Source organism: Notolepis coatsorum (genome assembly GCF_963971535.1).
Source record: "Notolepis coatsorum genome assembly, chromosome: 8".
Classification (NCBI taxonomy): domain Eukaryota; kingdom Metazoa; phylum Chordata; class Actinopteri; order Aulopiformes; family Paralepididae; genus Notolepis; species Notolepis coatsorum.
In genome coordinates this window covers 103619934-103639975 of record NC_140172.1, presented here as the reverse complement: position 1 = coordinate 103639975, position 20042 = coordinate 103619934, and the positions used below count along the sequence as shown (strand labels likewise).

The 20042-nt window shown below is 42.1% G+C and overlaps 1 protein-coding gene across 1 annotated transcript in view; it reads left to right on the top strand.

The window, feature by feature from the left end:
• The window catches only part of LOC311233522 (protein POF1B-like), a gene marked incomplete at its 5' end in the record, with an annotated part of 68348 nt that extends 49943 nt beyond the window's left edge, over window positions 1-18405 (top strand). The window contains 5 exons of the mRNA XM_084320488.1: window positions 158-277; window positions 2537-2674; window positions 2795-2865; window positions 8859-8973; window positions 14782-18405. Coding sequence (XP_084176614.1) covers window positions 158-277; window positions 2537-2674; window positions 2795-2865; window positions 8859-8973; window positions 14782-14787 — 450 coding nt within the window. The 3' untranslated portion in view covers window positions 14788-18405. The remainder of the gene's footprint in view (window positions 1-157; window positions 278-2536; window positions 2675-2794; window positions 2866-8858; window positions 8974-14781) is intronic.
• Window positions 18406-20042: the final 1637 nt, after the last annotated feature.

Genomic DNA, 20042 nt, shown 5'->3' with positions numbered 1-20042 from the left:
GTTGATGTGCTTATAACTACAAGGGAAAGAAACTGTCTATCTATCTATCCTACTCTCTCTGTCTGTCTGTCCCTTTCCCATCTGTATCCCGCTCAGTTTGTCTGTCTAACAGTCACGTCTCCTTGTGTCTTGTGTCATTGTATCCCCTCCCCTCCAGTTGGCGGGCCAGGCCTGCTCCAACACCCTGCAGATCAAGACAGAGGAACTGTCCCGTCAGTACAGTGATCAGCTCAGTGCCCTGAGGGAAGAGAAGGACAAGGAGCTACAGACTCTGCGGGTGAGAGGAGGACCGGGATGAGAGGAGGACCGGGATGAGAGGAGGACAGGGATGAGAGGAGGACAGGGATGAGAGGAGGACCGGGATGAGAGGAGGACCGGGATGAGAGGAGGACAGGGATGAGAGGAGGACCGGGATGAGAGGAGGACAGGGATGAGAGGAGGACCGGGATGAGAGGAGGACCGGGATGAGAGGAGGACCGGGATGAGAGGAGGACCGGGATGAGAGGAGGACCGGGATGAGAGGAGGACAGGGATGAGAGGAGGAGGACAGGGATGAGAGGAGGACAGGGATAGAGGGATGCGAGGAGGACAGGGATGAGAGGACAGGGTTAGAGGGATGAGAGGACAGGGATAGAGAGATGAGAGGAAGACGGGATAGAGGGATGCGAGGAGGACAGGGATAGAGGGATGAGAGGACAGGGATATAGAGATGAGAGGAAGACGGGATAGAGGGATGAGAGGAGGTCAGGGATAGAGGGATGAGAGGAGGACAGGGATAGAGGGATGAGAGGAGGACAGGGATAGAGGGCTGAGGAGTGATGGAAGGATGAGGGGATGAAGTGGGGAGGGGATATTGGGGGTAACAGTGGCCTAAAGGTTAGAGAAGCGGGCTTGTAACCAGAGAAGGTTACAGGATAAATGTGGTTGGGGAAGTGAACGCTCTGTTTAAGGTGCCTTTGAGCAAAGCTCTTAACCCCAATTGAGCTGCTCGGCCAACAGTGTCAGACTGTGGTTGTACCGGGGTGAATGTGTGGAACTGTGTGAGTGTGAAACAGGGTTGCTGAAAAAGATAATCAGTGCTCAACCCTGAGTAAATAAAGGTTAAAAACAGAACCTACCCTGGGTAAATAAAGGTTAAAAACAGAACCTACCCTGAGTAAATAAAGGTTAAAAACAGAACCTACCCTGAGTAAATAAAGGTTAAAAACATAACCTACCCTGAGTAAATAAAGGTTAAAAACAGAACCTACCCTGAGTAAATAAAGGTTAAAAACAGAACCTGGGTAAATAAAGGTTAAAAACAACCTACCCTGAGTAAATAAAGGTTAAAAACAACCTACCCTGAGTAAATAAAGGTTAAAAACAGAACCTACCCTGGGTAAATAAAGGTTAAAAACAACCTACCCTGAGTAAATAAAGGTTAAAAACAGAACCTACCCTGAGTAAATAAAGGTTAAAAACATAACCTACCCTGAGTAAATAAAGGTTAAAAACAGAACCTACCCTGAGTAAATAAAGGTTAAAAACAACCTACCCTGAGTAAATAAAGGTTAAAAACAACCTACCCTGGGTAAATAAAGGTTAAAAACAACCTACCCTGGGTAAATAAAGGTAAAAAACAAAACCTACTCTGGGTAAATAAAGGTAAAAAAACAAAACCTACCCTGGGTAAATAAAGGTTAAAAACAGAACCTACCCTGGGTAAATAAAGGTAAAAAACTAAACCTACTCTGGATAAATAAAGGTTAAAAACAAAACCTACCCTGGGTAAATAAAGGTTAAAAACAGAACCTACCCTGGGTAAATAAAGGTTCAAAACAAAACCTACTCTGGATAAATAAAGGTTAAAAACAGAACCTACCCTGAGTAAATAAAGGTTAATAAATACATATTATTGCAAATATGTTGCAATCACAGTATGAATTGTCATTCACTCTGGCAAATCTTTTTCTACCAAATTTTATTTAATTTTACATTTAAATGTCTTTTAAAGCCCTAATTCGTATTTTTTGTGAGTTATAATTACACTTTCTTGAACAGTTTGATTCGTTGATGGAAATTTAGCAATTTGTAACTTTCTCCATCTCTCTCTCTCTGTGTCTGTATCTCACTTTACCATCTCGCTGTCTCTCTCTCTCTCTCTCTCTCTCTCTCTCTCTCTCTCTCTCTCTCTCTCTCCCTTTCTCTACCATCTAATCCCTCTCTCTCTCTGTATCTCTCTACCATCTAATCCCTCTCTCTCTCTCTCTCTCTCTCTCTCTCTCTCTCTCTCTCTGTATCTCTCTACCATCTAATCCCTCTCTCTCTCTGTATCTCTCTACCATCTAATCCCTCTCTCTCTCCTCTCTGTATCTCTCTACCATCTAATCCCTCTCTCTCTCCTCTCTGTATCTCTCTCTACCATCTAATCCCTCTCTCTATCTCCTCTGTATCTCTCTCTACCATCTAATCCCTCTCTCTATCTCCTCTCTGTATCTCTCTCTACCATCTACATGTAATCTCTGTCTCTGTCTCTCTCTCTCTCTGCTCCATCCAGGTCCAGTTAACCAGGATGCAAACAGAGCACGTACACAGTAGTACACACATGGCGACTGAGAAGAGCCTCCATCTGAAGATCACGGAGCTGCTGGCCTCGCTGGAGCAGCGCAAGTCCATCATCACACGACATGAGGAGGTCAGGGGACTAAAAATAAATGTTGTGGAGAGACGAATCTGGCTCACAGGCCTTACTTTGGACAGCCCTGCGAGTTCATCTGTACCCTTTCAATCCTGACCTTTGCTTTTTGACCTCTAGGAGATTCGGCGTCTGCAGCATGAGAAGAGTGAAAGCGCCAAGAAAGTCACCAGGACTGTGATCACAAAGAGGTGAGCCGCGACACTGCTCCCAGTCACAACACCTAATAGAATAGAATAGAAATACTTTATTCATCCCGAGGGAAATTTGGCACAACAAATCGCTCACAGTAAACTGTAAACATTTAGGGAGACAAAACAATCTCTAAAGGGGTATTTTGCCGATTGTTAACCTTGTCGTAGACCTCTAGTGAACTGGAGACGTTGGTCCTCATTCTCGAACGTGTTTGTAAGTGCCTTTGTAATTAGTTGGATAAATAGTTGGTGATTGCGTTCAAGTCGATTCTACAGACATCATCGGAATTAAAACATTATAATGATAATAAATACGACAATTACGTTTTGCATTTATAGTCATCATGACTCAATGAGGAGTCTTAGTATTACACGTGCACGCTCTGTATGTACAGTATCTTCACTAAGCCGCACCTGCTGCATAACCCAATCGCGTGATGAAGTAGAATAGACTAAGAATATATTAACGAATTCCATATAAATCTATAGCTCATTAACGATGCAGCAGTTATTGTGAGGATACTGTACACACACACACGCTCTTGCGCGCTCCATAGCGCGACAGCAATTTGTGACTCCAAATGATGATAATAATCTTTTATATAATCTCCCAAAATGAGATTAGATTAGATTCAAATGTATTGTAATTTTACAGCACAAGTACAGTACAACGTCCAACCAGAGTGCAAATGTAACAGTAAAGTGCAACAGTAATATACAATCAAGCCGTTTTTACACTGGCTCTTAGATGTGTGCAAGCAATGTCAGAAATAAATAAAACCAACAATAAATAATATCATAAGAACAAGATGGTATATGCAATATTAATAGTCTATTCCACTATAGCTATATCTGCAGCGATTGGGGTTGGTTCTTATTTATTTATTTATTTATTTTCTGACGTGGTTCGTTGAGTCATGACTATTATGTAAAACGTGATCGTCAATGATACAAATATTGTCGTATTTATTATCATTATAATTATTTAATTCTGCGGATGTCTGAAGTGACGGCAATCCCCAATGACAAACTCGGGTGCACGCCAATACATCAAGACATAATTATTTAATTTCACGGATGTCTGTAGAGCAGGGGTAGGCAACCCTAGGCACGCGTGCCTGCATAGGCACGCAGGGGCATTTGCATAGGCACAGGGGGCAGCACCAAAAAATTTTTTTTTTTTTTTTTTGCTTTGAAATATTATAGTGAACTATTTTGTACTGTTGTTGCATTTATCTTGTTGAAATCCTCCCACAGGTTCTTTTTACTTCCACATATTTAATTGAGACCCTTTATTTGTTTATTATTTCAATTTAGCTGGAAATACATTGCTACATCATTCAGTAACATTTGCAGAGCCTTATAACAAAAACATTATTACGGTCACCATTGTGACCAGTGGGATTAATCAACAAATTGTATTATTTATTTTTCTATTTCATTGAACATTGCACATGTTATAAAAGCCATTTTTTTACTCAAAATGTGAGTATTACCAAGTCAACTTGTGTTCTTAAAACAATGACAATAAACATAGTTTTATTAGGTTGAAATAATGTGGTTGTGTACTTATTTTTCTGTTAACTTATTATGGATTGAAAACTGAAAACCTTAATGCACAGTAACTGAACACAATATTTGTAAGTTCTGGTAACTAATCATTTTCTTTTTACGATGGTGTGTGATGTGTCCAAAAATGAATGGGCAAATGTGAGTGAAATGGTCGCACTGTATGCAGCTGTTTGTCTGCATTGCATCCCCCCCCCCCCCCCCCCCCAACTCAGATTTAGGGTTGATACAACCATCATAATAATATTGTTAATAATAACAATAACAATAATGATGTAATAATGTAAAAATTATCATTAAAAATACCTGATTATGAGAGAAAAAAAAATTACGATGCATGGAATATTGTTGAGGCACACTAGTTACAACTATATTTCAAACAGGCACTCCATGTCAAAAAGGTTGCTGACCCCTGCTGTAGAGTCATGTCAAGAGCCAATCGCGCAGTCGTTCAGTATTGACATTACTAAATGAGATGTCATGCTAATATGTCATGTTCTAAATTAGGACTTACTACTATAATACCTAATAAAACAAGTCATTCGAATAATAGGAGCCTACTTTGCTGGAACGATTCATTTTGCAAGTATACACTAAGCTGTTTCTCATTTATTTAGTTTAGCAATAGGAATACATCAAACCAACAATAAATAATATAGAGAAGAAGACAGTATATGGCATATTAATACAGCATATTCCACTATACAGTAGCTATATCCACAGCGATCGGTTTAGTTCTTATTTATTTAGTTTGCAGTGTGTGTGTGTAATGCTCACGATGCCTCATTGAGTCAGGACTATAAATGCAAAACGTAATTATTAATATTTATACTAATATTGTCGTATTAATTATCATTATAATTATTTAATTCCACGGATGTCTGTAGTATCGGCAATCCCCAATGACTTATCCCAGAGAAAGCTGTTGAAACCACGGGCACACAGTACACCGGTCTGTCCGACTTACGGCTGCCTTTTCAAGTTCGTAAATCCTACATAAATCCTACAACGAATGTACAATACGAAGCCGTTCGAGAATGCCGAATAAGTACGTAAATCGAGTTACGAAGGAATTCCTTGGTAACTTTTACGTATGCCCGTTTGAGAATGAGGACGATTATTTCTTGAATTATTTCCTCAACCTTCCTAGAGGTTGGCCTATTACAGTTAAAAACTGTTGAGGAAATAGTGTCTGCAGTCAGTCAGCTAGAGGTCTGCTTCCCTTCTGGGGAAGCAGCAAAGTTTCTTGAGAGGGTGGGGGCGGGGGCATGTGGCTGAACACGTTGCTTTTATGTTCGATGATCATTATGTCCTCCTCACAACAACGATAGGATTCAGGGTAAACATTTGTGAAATGGCCCTTGAATTAATTAAATAATTAACCTCTTAACAGGCACCCAGAAAAGTGGCAATTTATTTACTTGAACTTGAGGACTGCATACTTTTTTGGCAAAGCTTAGCTTTATACTTTATACTTATAGCACATGCATGAGCCTGGTCTCTTTTGAAAGATAACATTCTGGAGTTACTAATGCACTTTTAGTGCTAATGAAATAGAGTAACAGAGGTCTGAACTTGAGTCAAATTTGATACAAATCCATTCAGAAATGGGTCTTTGATGGAGATCCGGGTAAACAGTGCCAAAAAAAAAGCTCTTCCAAATCCATTTCCTCATCCACGGTCGTTCATTCTCAAGTGTGATTTACTTCTGGTTTTCGCTCGTCAACTTTCACCTAGATCCCTTATTCGCACCCCCCACGTGGGGTATCTTTGGAAAGGTACTCTCATTGGCTACAACACATTTTCGCCATCAGCGGATGATTGGCAGTTCTGGAGCGTCGGGAGTCCGGGGGGGTCATCTCACGCGCATGCATAAAAAGACGCTCGCCTGAACCGAGGCACGGATTTGGTCGAGTGAGGTGGTGTTTGAACAGCAAAACAAATAGATCTTTCGAATGGGGATTTATATGTTCTGCGAAAAATGCAGCCCAAGCCGCTAGACCCTCGCAAAGTGCCGTGACTTTGTGCGTTCGGCGCACGGGCACGCCGGGACGTATACGGTGCACGTTAAGAGGTTAAGTAATGCATTTCTATAGCATTTTTTCTAGTATTGGGACACAAAGTGCTTTACAATGGAATGACTGCATACATCTTTCAGTATGGGTGGCTCCAGTGGGTAGCGAACCCCGCTGGGGCATTAGTGCTCAGAGCGACAATCCCAGTGTAAACCATTGACCTACACAGAACAGGGTCTATCTGAAAGACTGAAAAGTGTATATCAGCCCATTTCACATGGAATACGTATTGGTAACTTTGCCTATTTGAGCCTTCCTGGCAAATATAGCCATGTAGTTGAATCCACTGTGACAAATATGGACCCGGCAAACATAATTGATCTATCTCGCAACAGTTGCGATTGGAGGATCAAGAGAGGAGGGCGGAGCTTGCGATAGGTAAATTAACATAATGTCAGCTCCTTTGCTGGCCTGAATGATGCTGTCGTTGATTAGGTGCTTAAAGGGGAACGCCGGTTATTCCTGTGCCCCAGGACAGTTCAGTCAGTGTTTGGGAACACGCACCTCTCTTCTCCTAAAGCTGTAAATCTGATAACCTTTGTGATGTCAACCATAAATTTGGCCACTGACTTTGTGGAGCCATTAACTGGGTGTTTGAGCTCATGTTAAAAGTCACATATTATACTCTGTTTCAACAAGTTCATTTGGTCTCTTGGCATTGTCTATGATACCTGATTGACGCATGAATGAGAGGCAGATAAGAATGGCTTGTTGAAGCACATGTTGTTTGACCTAGGCAGCCCAGAAGAATCTGACTGGGTTGCCTTATTTCACAATTTGAATGTTAGTAGGACCATCAGAGACCACGATATTGGTCACGATATGTGACCTTTAACATGTTATGGCTCCATAAGATCCATCCATTGTCGTTAATGCAGCCCTAGATTTTACATCCATGTGACATAAAGTATTTGAGGATTCTTTATGATATCTTAGGCCATGTCCACACGTACACAGATATTTATAAAAACGCATTTTTCACCCCTTTGTCAAAAGAATCCTGTCCACATCAAGGGTGTTTTAGAAGCTCTCTGTCCACAATAACTATGCAAAGAGATGCTCATAAAAACTGACCTGATGGCAGGCTGCAGGGAGCTCTCCATGGTCCTGATTACAGAGACATTCTGGAAAACTGGATCAGTTAAAAAAATATCTGTATATGTGTGGACAGTTTCAATTGATCATGATGTTAGTGTTTTCCAAAAGCACAATTTTAGCTCTGTTTCACCAGTCCACACGTATACAGAGTTTTTTTTTTATAGAAGAAATACTACATTCTCAAAAATGTATTTGAAGTCACTGATACATTTCTGACAATACAGAATGGTTAATTTAGTGGACACTTAAACCAGCTGGTTTCCGCCGCTGAGTCCTTAGTTATCATGGAAACCACTCTATTTGCAATATCCAGCCTTTTGGCAGAGATTTTGATTAATTTAAAACATATTTAAAACTCACATTTCATCTAAAAATGCAGTAAATCATGTTTGATTAGCTGTGGTCGCCATCTTTAGCATTATGGATTTATCCACATTCAAAACTACTTCAGTGATCCATCCCCTATCAAATACTGTGAGTTGTTCACAGCACAATTTTCACCACACCTCCCATTCCACAAATGCCATTTCAATGGAGGGTGTTGCTGCCCCGCATTATGCTATTCACCTATCTGAAACCCTGCCCTCTTTTCTTTATCTCGGGGGAAGCAACAGTTGTAATTGGGGGATCAAGAAAAGTGGGCGGGTTTGAGATAGATCAATTACAGTACCACACCAATCATAACAGGTCATGTGAAGACTAGTTTGCTAGTGTGTGTGCCCGCCAGATGCGTCGAAAAACTCTTCACTGTTGTTTCTTACATGGTAATAGAAATGATTGTAGGCTATAATAGCTTCAATGATACAACTCAACACGGCTGTACTCCATTGTTGTATACGATTCTGTCACACATATTTTTACTCAACATCGGCCTTTGTGTAATCAATGATCACAAAAAAAAAAAATCCACTTCTCTTTTAGGTAAGGGTTGGACGAAAGGTCTCCACAGAGGTTAAGGCTAGGGTTAGGTGTATAAACAACATGCAGCATAACCAGTTATTCACTAAGAGTGGCGTGGAAAGAACAAAGAGGCTTCTGCTGCATCTGTAACCTTATCCCAGCTAACTATTTGAAATGATGTGACAAGTTAAATACACCCAAAGAAGGTGGAAAATAACTGTGTGTGTGTGTGTGTGTGTGTGTGTGTGTGTGTGTGTGTGTGTGTGTGTGTGTGCGCTCGTGTGTGTGTGTGTGCGCTCGTGTGTGTGTGTGTGTGTGTGTTGTGTGTGTGTGTGTCCGTGCGTGCAGGTACAGAAACCAGTACCCCATCCTGGGTCTGCTGAGCGATGATTACCTGTGCACCTCACCCGTCAAGGAGGAAAAGACCATCGTCATCTCCAAGAGTGGAGAGATGTATAAACAGGTAGAGTCATGGGTGGAGAGGAAATGACATGGGAGTCCATTATTTACATATTTATATATTATTGGTTAATTCTCCAATAATAATAATAATTTGTTATTAATTATAAGATTATTATTATTTACAAGAATATACAGTACATAGATTTATTTAATACATACAGCATATACCGCGTATGGCTTTCAATAGAGGCCTTCATGAGGAATGTTTGTCTCTGTCTCTTCCTATACGGCCGCCAGTAACCACGTTCTAAAGAAACATGCAGTGTGCTCAGTGTGCAGTGACGAGAGTGGCTAAAACACTGGAAGAGCACAATGTTAATAAAATAATACAACAACAAATTATTACATTTCTGTTGGTATATTTCTCAACGCATCAACACAACCGTTGTTCTACAACATAGCAACCGTTGTCTCCAACACGGAAGACAACTGGGCATTCTAAACATTCAGTGAAATGCCTCTTATGGTAGTTAGGGGAGAGGAGGAAAAGGTTGAGGAGGGGAAGAGTGGGGCCGGGGGCGGGGGGGGGGGGGGGGGGGGGGCAGGAGAGGAGAGGGGATGTCCTAGATAGACAAACAGACTGACAGACAGATAGATACTTTATTGATCCCTTGGGGAAGTTCAGGTATCCAATAGCTCTCATCAGTCAACATTACAGTTGACAGGGCGGCCAAGTGGCACAGTGGGCAAGGCGCTCGCCACTAACGCAGGAGATGCTGGTATCGAGCCCAGCTCTCTGCGTTGCTACCGGCTTGGCCGGTCTTCATACTACCACAATTGGCAGTGGTAGAGGGTGGCAAAGCCGGTGGGTGGGGATTGGACGTTGGGGACAGCGACTCCTACAGGTCGGTTGGGTGAGGCCTGTACAGCAGAATCAGGAAGTAGCGGGGGCAGCGTGAGCCTCCCACGCGTTACTCCTCGCCACTGAGAGATCGCGCTGTTCAGGTGAAAAGATGCGACGGCTGCCTCCTCGTGTACCGGAGGGGACACGTGATGCAAGGCTTGGTCCTCACTGCAGCCGACCAGTGGGAGGCATAGTCTAGCAACGTTCGAGATAGGGGAGGGGAGAATTGGCGAGGCGAAATTGGGATGGGAGAAAAATAGAAAAATAAGGAGAAAAAGTGGATAAAAAAAAAACATTACAGTTGACAAACGTTAAAATAGACGGACATAAAATGGACACACAATAGAATAGTCAAATGAGTAAAAGACTGCGGTGGACAAACAATAAAATCAGTACTTAAGTTAAAAAGTAAAACATTTTAAAAGTAAAAAAAGGTAGTATCAGTAAAATAGATCAATCAATTAAGGTAAATGAGCACTATTGCACATTGGGGGGGGCGGGGGGGGGGGTCCTGAGCCGCTGCACCCTAGTAACAGATAGATGTTAACGCCATTATTTTGTGGCAGTGATAGTAACCTTCTCTCCATCATTGAGGACTAATGGGGAAAAGATATGTAAAATAATCTAAAGATCGCCCCCCCCCCCCCCCCCCCCCCACATTCCAGGAATAGAGATTAATGGAATGTGGATATGAAAACACCGGAACATGCTGTTATTGTCAGGTTGTTGTTGTTTTTAGCATGCATTGGTACAGAGCTGTACTGTACATTAGGTCATGTGAGGTGACATGAAGATGACAACGTGTCACATGGCTTATCCAGCTGGTGACTGACTAACCAAACATTAACAATAAACACCAAGAGGCCACACTAAACACCCTCAGGCCTGTTCACACTGTTGTCCCTTCTAGAGGAGAGGAGAAGAGAGGAGAAGAGAGGGGAGGAGAGGAGAGGAGTGGGGAGGAGAGGGGAGGAGAGGAGTGGGGAGGACAGGGGAGGAGAGGAGAAGAAGGGAGTAGAGGGGAGGAGAGGAGGAGAAGAGAGGGGAGGAGAGGAGAATAGAGGGGAGGAGAAGAGAGGAGAGGAGAAGAGAGGGGAGGAGAGGAGAATAAGGGAGTAGAGGGGAGGAGAAGAGAGGGGAGGAGAGGAGAATAGAGGGGAGGAGAAGCGAGGAGAGGAGAAGAGGGGAGGAGATGGGAGGAGAGGAAGGGAGAATAGAGGGGAGGAGAGGAAGGGAGAAGAGAGGGAAGGAGGGGAAGGGAGAAGAGGGGAGAAGATAGTGGAGGAGAGGAAGGGAGGAGAGGAAAGGAGAAGAGGGGAGGAGAGGAAGAGAGAAGAGGAAGGGGGAAGAGAGGGGAGGAGAGGAAGGGAGAAGATGGGAGCAGGGGAGGAGAAGAGAGGGGAGGAGAGCACTGGATAAGAGGGGAGGAGGGGAAGGGATAAGGGGAGGGGAGCAATTGAGAAGAGGGAAGGAAAAGAGAAGAGGGGAGGAGAGGAAGGGAGAATTAGAGGACAAGGGAGGAGAGGAAGGGAGAAGATGGGAGGAGAGAAGAGGAAAAGGGGTGAGGACAGATGGGAGGAGAGGGGAGATGAAGGGAGGGGAGGAGAAGAGAAGAGGAAAAGAGGTGAGGAACGATCAGAGAGGAGAAGAGAGAGGAAGGGAGAAGAGAAGAGGTGAGGAAAGAGGGGAGGGATGGAAAAGAGGTGAGGAAAGGGGTGGAGAAGAGAGGAGAGGAAGAGAATAGGGAAGGAGAAAGGAAAGCCAAAGGTAATGTTATCTAAAAGATGAAGGACAGAGACGACCGAGATGACAGAACATTAGTTGAAAGAGAAAGAGGAAGAACAGAGGGGGGTGAGGAGGGTAGAAGAGATTAGGATCAGTTGAGCAGAGAGTACAGGAGAGAAGACTACAGTTGTACCAAGAACAGGGTACAGGAGAAAGAGTTGTTCACCGGTTAGTTCTCATTCTCAAAACATGAGATTCAATGAATACATCTCACTCAGAGAGAGAGACAGAGAGAGAGAGAGAGAGAGAGAGAGAGAGAGAGAGAGAGAGAGAGAGAGAGAGAGAGAGAGAGAGAGACTGTTGACCAACATATGTGGAGCGAGAGAGAGAGAACTTGTTGACCTACATCTCAGTGATACAATGCAGACATTGATGTTGCTACTGGAGAGGGAGAGCCGGTGTGTCTGAGATAATGATGGATAACCCTCATTTAGTAGTTGTGTGATAAAGTCGCAGTCTTCTACTGCGATATAGAGGGACCTTGCTAAATTCTGCCACTGTCTGCTACCAAGACAGTGCTGCCTTCTCTAGGCATTTACTGCATTCCCCACTGTCACTGTGGCCTTTGAATCACAAGGTCAAGGAGGTACAGTAATTCATATTTGTCAGGGAAGGGATGGAGATTGCACGTTTGGTTAGAGCAGTACACTGCAAATCTCTCATCTTAAAGGTGCAGTGGGTCATTTAGGGGGGACATTTTACCTTTGAAAGGTCTAAATAAAGTATGATATATCTTTAGTATTGAATACATAAAGTGTTACAAGATAAAAACTGGATCCCTAGATCACTGTTTGAAACTAGAAAGGATCTGTTTGGCTGTGGTGCACCTGCCCTCCCACCACCTTTACCATACAAAGTAGCCTCCTCTAAGCACAATGTTCGTTCACTTTGGTTCAAAGGGTGATCAAGGATCTTGTAACTAGTTATTGTACCGGTAGATGCAATTTCTTTCTTCTCCAAACTAAGCTTTAATTTCATCATTTACTTTCTTAAAATTTAAAAGTGGATTTTTGTTTGCCAATCAGGTGAGATTATTTTACTTGTTCCAAGATAAATTATCTTGTTTTGAGGATTTTATTGAAACAGTTGTGATTGGAGGATCAATAAAGGGTAGAGCTTGAGACAACTAATGATCTCACTCCACTGAAAGATGTACTATTCACTTGTACTATTCTAAAATAGGAAGACAATATGACTCTTAAAATACTAAGATTGGGATGTTTGGCAGTGTGCAAGGCCTTTATTCTCAAGGTGACCTGACCAGATGGAATTAAATGTTTAAATTAGGGTATATTCACACACATTCTTGAAGGGTTTGATCTGTAGATGGAAAATCTGCTTTTTGGAACTTTCTTAACCCTAATAAATCATATTAGATCTGTTTTACTCCAATGTTTATAAACACTACACTACCAACATGAACAAACCGTTCACAACCACAAAATTAAATAAAGAATAAATACTTGTTGCCTATTATTAGTACTTGTATCAAGAGCTCAGTCAAACTATAGAATGAAAGCATGTCATCTATCCATTTGTTTACATTTGGATCATTGATTGGGCCTTTAACACATTCTGCGCCATAAACGAGTTAACTCGTTATTGGCCGCCATGCGTTGAGCGCCAGAAACGAGTTAACTCGTTTTTGGGATCGTTATTTTGTTTATTCGCTATATCTATTCATAATTCATAGCTGCAGCCTCTGGTATCCCCTTCAGAGCCTGTCTGAGCTGGCAGACGGTCAACACCGCCCTCTACTGCCAGGCGGAGCTATTGCATCTCATTAAAAATGGGATGGTGTGTTTTAGGAGGCGATCTGAGCCGGGCGGGCGGGGTTTAAATATTCAGGCGAGCCACTTCTATACAACGATGGCATCGAACAGTAACTCCGCTCGCCCGTCATTGTGAAACGTCGGTAGTGTGGTGCGGACCTCCACAAGCATTATTTGGAATTGCGATCAGATATTTGGATTATCTCTTTTGCATTACATCAGATACAAGGTAAGAACATCGTATAAGAATTTGAACGTTGATCTGACATTTATTTCTACCTCGATCACAGCTATCTGTATGGCTGTTTACCGTTGGGTAGGAGGAGGGGGGGGGGGCGAGCGTCATTTGTTTAATGTATGGACGAAGAGACATAATAGTGATAATCTAGCGTTGATTTCAGGATGATTAGATAATCAGCCGAAAAATTACAACGTGATGACTGGATTACAGTAAAATGCATTTTTCTCTCCTTTTTCCTGGAATTACTGAAAAACACCCAAACCATACTCTATTCAAAACGGTATAAAACGGAAATGTACGGATGAAAAAACAATCTGTCTCGGGCATGTTGACTAGAAGCAACGACCCGACGGCGTTATTAGACCCATAGATATAATATAAGATATATTTTAAGCACTCGCAAATGTCACAGTCTAAAACTATCCATTGAATAAAGACCTGGCGATGAATGGGGTATCAGCGCCCCCTGCTGCTGGCGGCCAATGTGTTAAGGTGCATAAGTATGGTCCCAGACAGCTTAACCTTGAGCGTACCTCATTCATTGTACTTTCTTCCATCTTCCCTCTGGTGTCTTGCCTCTTGACTTGTCTTGGAATAAACAAATACACAGAGAAACGTGTCACATCCTCTTTGACAGGAAGCTGTAGAGTTAATGGGACATGTAGTCCCAGTCTTGAGCTTACCGGTACATTACCAGCACAACACTAGATGGATATCGGCATCAGAATCTGAATCAGACTTTATTTGTCATTGTATAGTATACAACAAAATTGTACTTGCCACTCTAAATAGTTATATACAATAGTTATATAATTATAAAAACACAGGACACAGTTAAAAACAGCAGTAGTGTAAACATATATATATAAAACAAAAAAACTATAAAAATCTAGTTTACAAGCTTACAGTGTGAGTGAGAAATACTGTGTTCAAACATTGAACCTAACTGTTAAACAAGATCAGATGAATCCAGCACTCCTCATGTTCTCCCCAAGTATTTAGAATGTGTTCAGCTGCTACTTTTCCCATGTCTGATGTTCTACCTCAAAGAATGTTCTCTTGAAAATGACCCACAGAACCTTCAACAAGTAACGACCGTGTTCGTGTTCTGTTTATCTCGAAACAGGAAATCATTACAACCCCTTAAAGACTGCTTCTCTCCGACAGGAATGACGACAAGAAGACCCAGATGTCACCCCCCCCCCCCCCACCCTGCATGCTTCCTTCCCTCCCCCCTCCTCCCTCGTCTCCAGGGCTCCCAGGGTTAGTGGTGGTTCTAGCCTCCCCAACAATTTTGGATGATCTGGGGTTGAAATTCTTGCTTGATTGAACAAATTGGGTTTTTTATGGAGGCTTTCGCTTTGGGTTTTTATACTAAACGGCCAAAGATACTCCGCCGAACAGGAAATGAGGTAACCGTAGGTGGTGGTGCTGTCACCAGCTACAGCATGTTTACGTCATATCCTGTGTCTTCCACATGATATCCTCCCAATGAAGCCACCACAGCTTGTGCTAGCCTTGAGGACAAGGAAGCGAGTGTTACCGCGGTTACTACTATGCATGTAAATAATACAAATAATACAATTTATAAATAAGGGAATGCATGCTCAATGTATGTTTTCGCTAAAGAGATTGTCTTTGCTTTTAATTCGCTTTTGGCGGACATTTGAAACATGTTCTGTTCTGGTTGATTATTTTCTTTTGTTTGTGTTAATGGCAGTTGTACCTTGTTGTTGCTTGTTTTGCAAAAATGTTTTTGGAAGCATTTTTGTTTTGAGGTATGTTTATGTGTTTTGTTGATACAGTAGGTGCATGGGTGTGTGTGTTATATGTATCTGCTCTATGGAATGTGGGTAATATTTAAGTTTGGGTGGGGCAGCTAGGATTGGGGGCGATATTTCAATATTATCGTTTATTGTGTCACATCGGGATAATATCACGGCGAAATCTCGATGTTGCAATATCGTTGAGCACAATCCAAGTCATCGAAACGAATGATAACAATACATTCAAATTCCTCATACATTCAAAAGAAAATCCAGATGGCTATCGTGATATGAATTTCTTTCATATATCACCCCGCTCTAGGGGCAACCCATGTCTGATCCATGGAGCCTTAAATAAGCTACGGCTCCTGTGGCTTCCATGAGTCTAATGTGGCATGGCTAGAATGGGCACGGTTGGGCAGTAATGGATTACATGGATTATTAATCAGATTACATATACCTTTTAGAAAAAAGTAGTGATTACTTGTTGGATTACTCAGAAGCATGTACAGTATGAAAGGGGAAAAAGACATTCTGATGGTGACAATAATAACACAAATGTCATTATGCACGTCTTAAATAATTTCATGTATCATCACCATGTTTTTGTAGATGATGATAATAACATTCAAATGACATGTCTGTATATTGGAATGCATGGTCTGTTTTACCCTCATATTGTATACCTTCAAGAGCAAAGTAATCCTAAAGTAATAGTCCGGCAGCGTGGCTACATGGGTAGGGCTCGGGCTTGTGACCGGAAGATCACCGGTTGGAGCCCCGGTCAGGGCGTTGTCGGATCGCTGTGTTGTTGTTGACAGCAGGGAGCACTCTGTCCTCTGGACTTGGCAGTAAGAATGCCCCCGTTGCGGTGATAGCGACACCGTACAGCTGCGAGTGCCGTCCGTTGGATGTGACGTTAAACCGAGGCCCTGACTGAATTCGCTCATTAAAGAACCCAGGGCGGTAGGGGGTTCCCACGATGTTCCTGGCCAACTTCCCAAACAGGCCTCTGACATCAAGGCCACCTAATCATCCCTCCCCCCTTAATCGGCTGATATATCAATCCCTGTCTCCTGAGCCTCCTCAGCCTGCGTAGACCAAGGTTGGGTGGTGAAGGAGGCCATTTACACCCTACATTGTAGAGCGCTTAAGAGTATCTAGTGCTATAAAGGTGCTATATAAATGCAATGATCATTCATTCATTGCATTTTGATTACGATTACGGTCGCCGTCGGTTGTGTGATAGTAAAGGGTTAACCTTATGTCGTGTGGCAGTGAAAGGGTTAACCGGCTGTTGTGTGGCAGTGAAAGGGTTAACCTTCTGTGTATTGTTGCAGTGAAAGGGTTAACCATTTGGTAGTGCGGCAGTGAAAGGGTTAAGCAATGCTGTAAGCAAGTAATCAGTCATCTGTGTGACACTTCATGTTGATAGTCTGTAGACCATCTACATCTTATCAGTAGTGTGTCAGTTGACTGTGGGTAGTATCTAGACTTTCAGCTTACCAACCGTTGACTGTCAACGGGGAAGTTCCAACAGACTTCCAACAATTTATTTTTATTTCGCAGGTAGTGGGAACGGTTAGGTTTAAGGTAAGGCATAGGTTAAAAAAAAAGTGTCTGTGAAAATGATGGCGAGTTACAGGTTCACAGCTTGGTCAAGTGACAACCCCCTGTTTACACAACTGATACAACTGTTGACAAGTTAATGACACAATACTGATAATATGTAGAGAGTCTACAGTGGACTATCTAACCAAAATGTCACCGTAACCTGTAATGGAATACATTTTAAAAGTAACCTTCCCAACCCTGAGGGTGGGGGCACAGTATGGTTAGACCAGGGACACACAGGATGCTGAAGCGGTGTTCTCAAGCGAGCAGGAGCCTGGCTGTTCACACCAGAAGCCATTTCTTCCATGGCGGTCAACAGGGCCCAGGAGTTCAAAACTTTTAATCTCAATCAGATCCGATCAGATTTTGAAATCCCATTGTTTGTGATCCAGGATCAGACAACTTGGACAGATTTTGTCCCGGTATTTCAAAGCAATCCAGGATAGGATCACCCTGATCCAGATTCAGACTTTTCAAGATTACTAGATCCTGAATATCAGTGCTTTAATCCTACTGATCTCCATCTAGTGGATATGAAAAATAATACAAGGGACACCACATTGCAGAGACATCTATAATGTCTAATTATATTGTTAAATACATAAAGGACATAAAATCATAATGGAATTGTAATACAAAATAAATTTAAAACACTCGGGTAACAACAACAAAAAACATTCATTCAAAGGCAGCTGGATCATCCAGGCGTGCTTTGAGGAGCTGACTTCTAAGTGAGGTCTCAGATTGCTGAAGGTGATGACATATGATGGATTTTTTTTTTGTTATTTGTTATAATTGTTCTTTAATCTAAATTGACAATCTTTGTTGTAATACTTTTATGAGCATAAACATTTATGTCATCAACATGTGGTTGAAAATAAAATAGGCCACCAGAAATGTGACCAATTTTTTTTTAATTAAATAGATTTGGCATGAAGGCAAAACATTTTGTATTATTTAAGTTAACAAACTTTGCCATCTTATTTATATTTAAACATATTGTGCAGTACATTTTGCTCTGGTAATCCACTGGAAATCCACCCCTCTGGTGGGATCAAGATAATACTTTTTTTTTGGGATCAAACTGATCCCAATCCTGTGTTAGTCCTGGTTGAACTAACCGTTTTGAAGATTTGATCCAGATTAAAGCTTGGATTTGATTTCCTGGTCTGATCGGATATCAAAGTGATCCTAATCTAGTTTTTTGGTTTTGAACTACCAAAAATCCAAATCTGATCCGATCAGATAGGGATTAAAAGTTTTGAACTCGGCCCAGGAGATTGTGTGCTCATCTGCTCATCTGCACATGTAGAGGAGCTCCACACTGCGGCCCGGCCCAGTGAGCAGTCCAATCGGTTAACATGGGTGCCGAAAAGAAACTGGCTGCTCTTCCTGACGCTTGGGGGGAGCTTCAGTGTCCGGTGTGTCTCTGGTGTTAGAGGTGGGTTGAAGGATAGGTTGTCATGAGTGGCAGAATGTACTGTATGACATGAACTTACTGGAAGGGGATTTGGGTTTTATGGGCAATAAGATGGTGGAAGAAACGTAAAGAAGCACAATATCATATATGTTTATTTTATTCTGCTGTTCGCTGCTGTCCTCCTTAATATACAGTAGCAAAGCATGTTTAATTTATGTAGGCATGTATACATACTTCATTGAATAGAACCTCAGGTGCCTTTTTAGAAAGTAGTTACCCTAGTAAGCTGCTGGTACCGAGACTTTGTAAATATTTGAACCGTTTGGTTGCCAATACGATGGCACTACAGTATGTCGAGTCAACACTGGAAGAATCACTTCACTCCAGCCTTGCCTACGTCAGCCCAGTGGGTCAGCTGATACTGGGCCATCACTTGCTTGCTTCATGGATCATATTTAATTCCTGTTCTAACAGCGAGATCGTTAGCCCAGTGAAGCAGCGGACACTGGGCCATCACTGGCTCATATTTAATTCCTGTTTAACTACAGTAGTGTGTATGTGAAGCTTACTGTTTTTAGCTAATGTCCAAACCAATGTGATTCTACATACTGTACGTGTCTTATCTTGTTGTCTTGTGTTTGACCTTGTCGAGGGACATTCACGCTACTTTGCCTGGTCCACTGCTTTGTGTCACGTCTGGTGGAAAATGTTCAAGCTACAGTAGATTCATTAAAGTTGAAAATGTATTTGTGTACTTGTGTTTTTTTTGACACTTTTCTGCCGCTACCTTTGAAGAGCTCTGCGTGATCAGAAATATAATCACAAGCCGCAATTATCATTATTTTTTTTTTTTTTGGGAATGTTTGGGAAGCGGTTCTCTGTGTTTAAACATTAGGTTTCAACACTTTTATAATGTTAAGGACATCCATCCATGGAGACTGATAGTTTGGACCTACTGTATAGTACAAGCATCTGTCTTTGTATCACCATTAGTGTAAAAAGATAAACATCAAAAGTGGTGCCATTCAGCATGTATTTGCACAAAATGTGGTATCTATGCTTTGACTTGAGGTTCTGAGTCAGACACCTAATACCCCTGTATAGACACCTAATACCCCTGTATAGACACCTAATACCCCTGTATAGACCCCTAATACCCCTGTATAGACCCCTAATACCCCTGTATATACACATAATACCCCTGTATAGACCCCTAATACCCCTGTATAGACACCTAAAATACCCCTGTATAGACACCTAATACCCCTGTATACACACCTAATACCCCTGTATAGAGACATAATACCCCTGTATAGACCCCTAATACCCCTGTATAGACCCCTAATACCCCTGTATAGACACCTAAAACCCCTGTATAGACACCTAATACCCCTGTATATACACATAATACCCCTGTATAGACCCCTAATACCCCTGTATAGACACCTAAAATACCCCTGTATAGACACCTAATACCCCTGTATACACACCTAATACCCCTGTATAGAGACATAATACGCCTGTATATACACATAATACCCCTGTATAGACACCTAATACTCCTGTATGGACACCTAATATACCCCTGTATAGACACCTAATACACCTGTATAGACATCTAATACCCC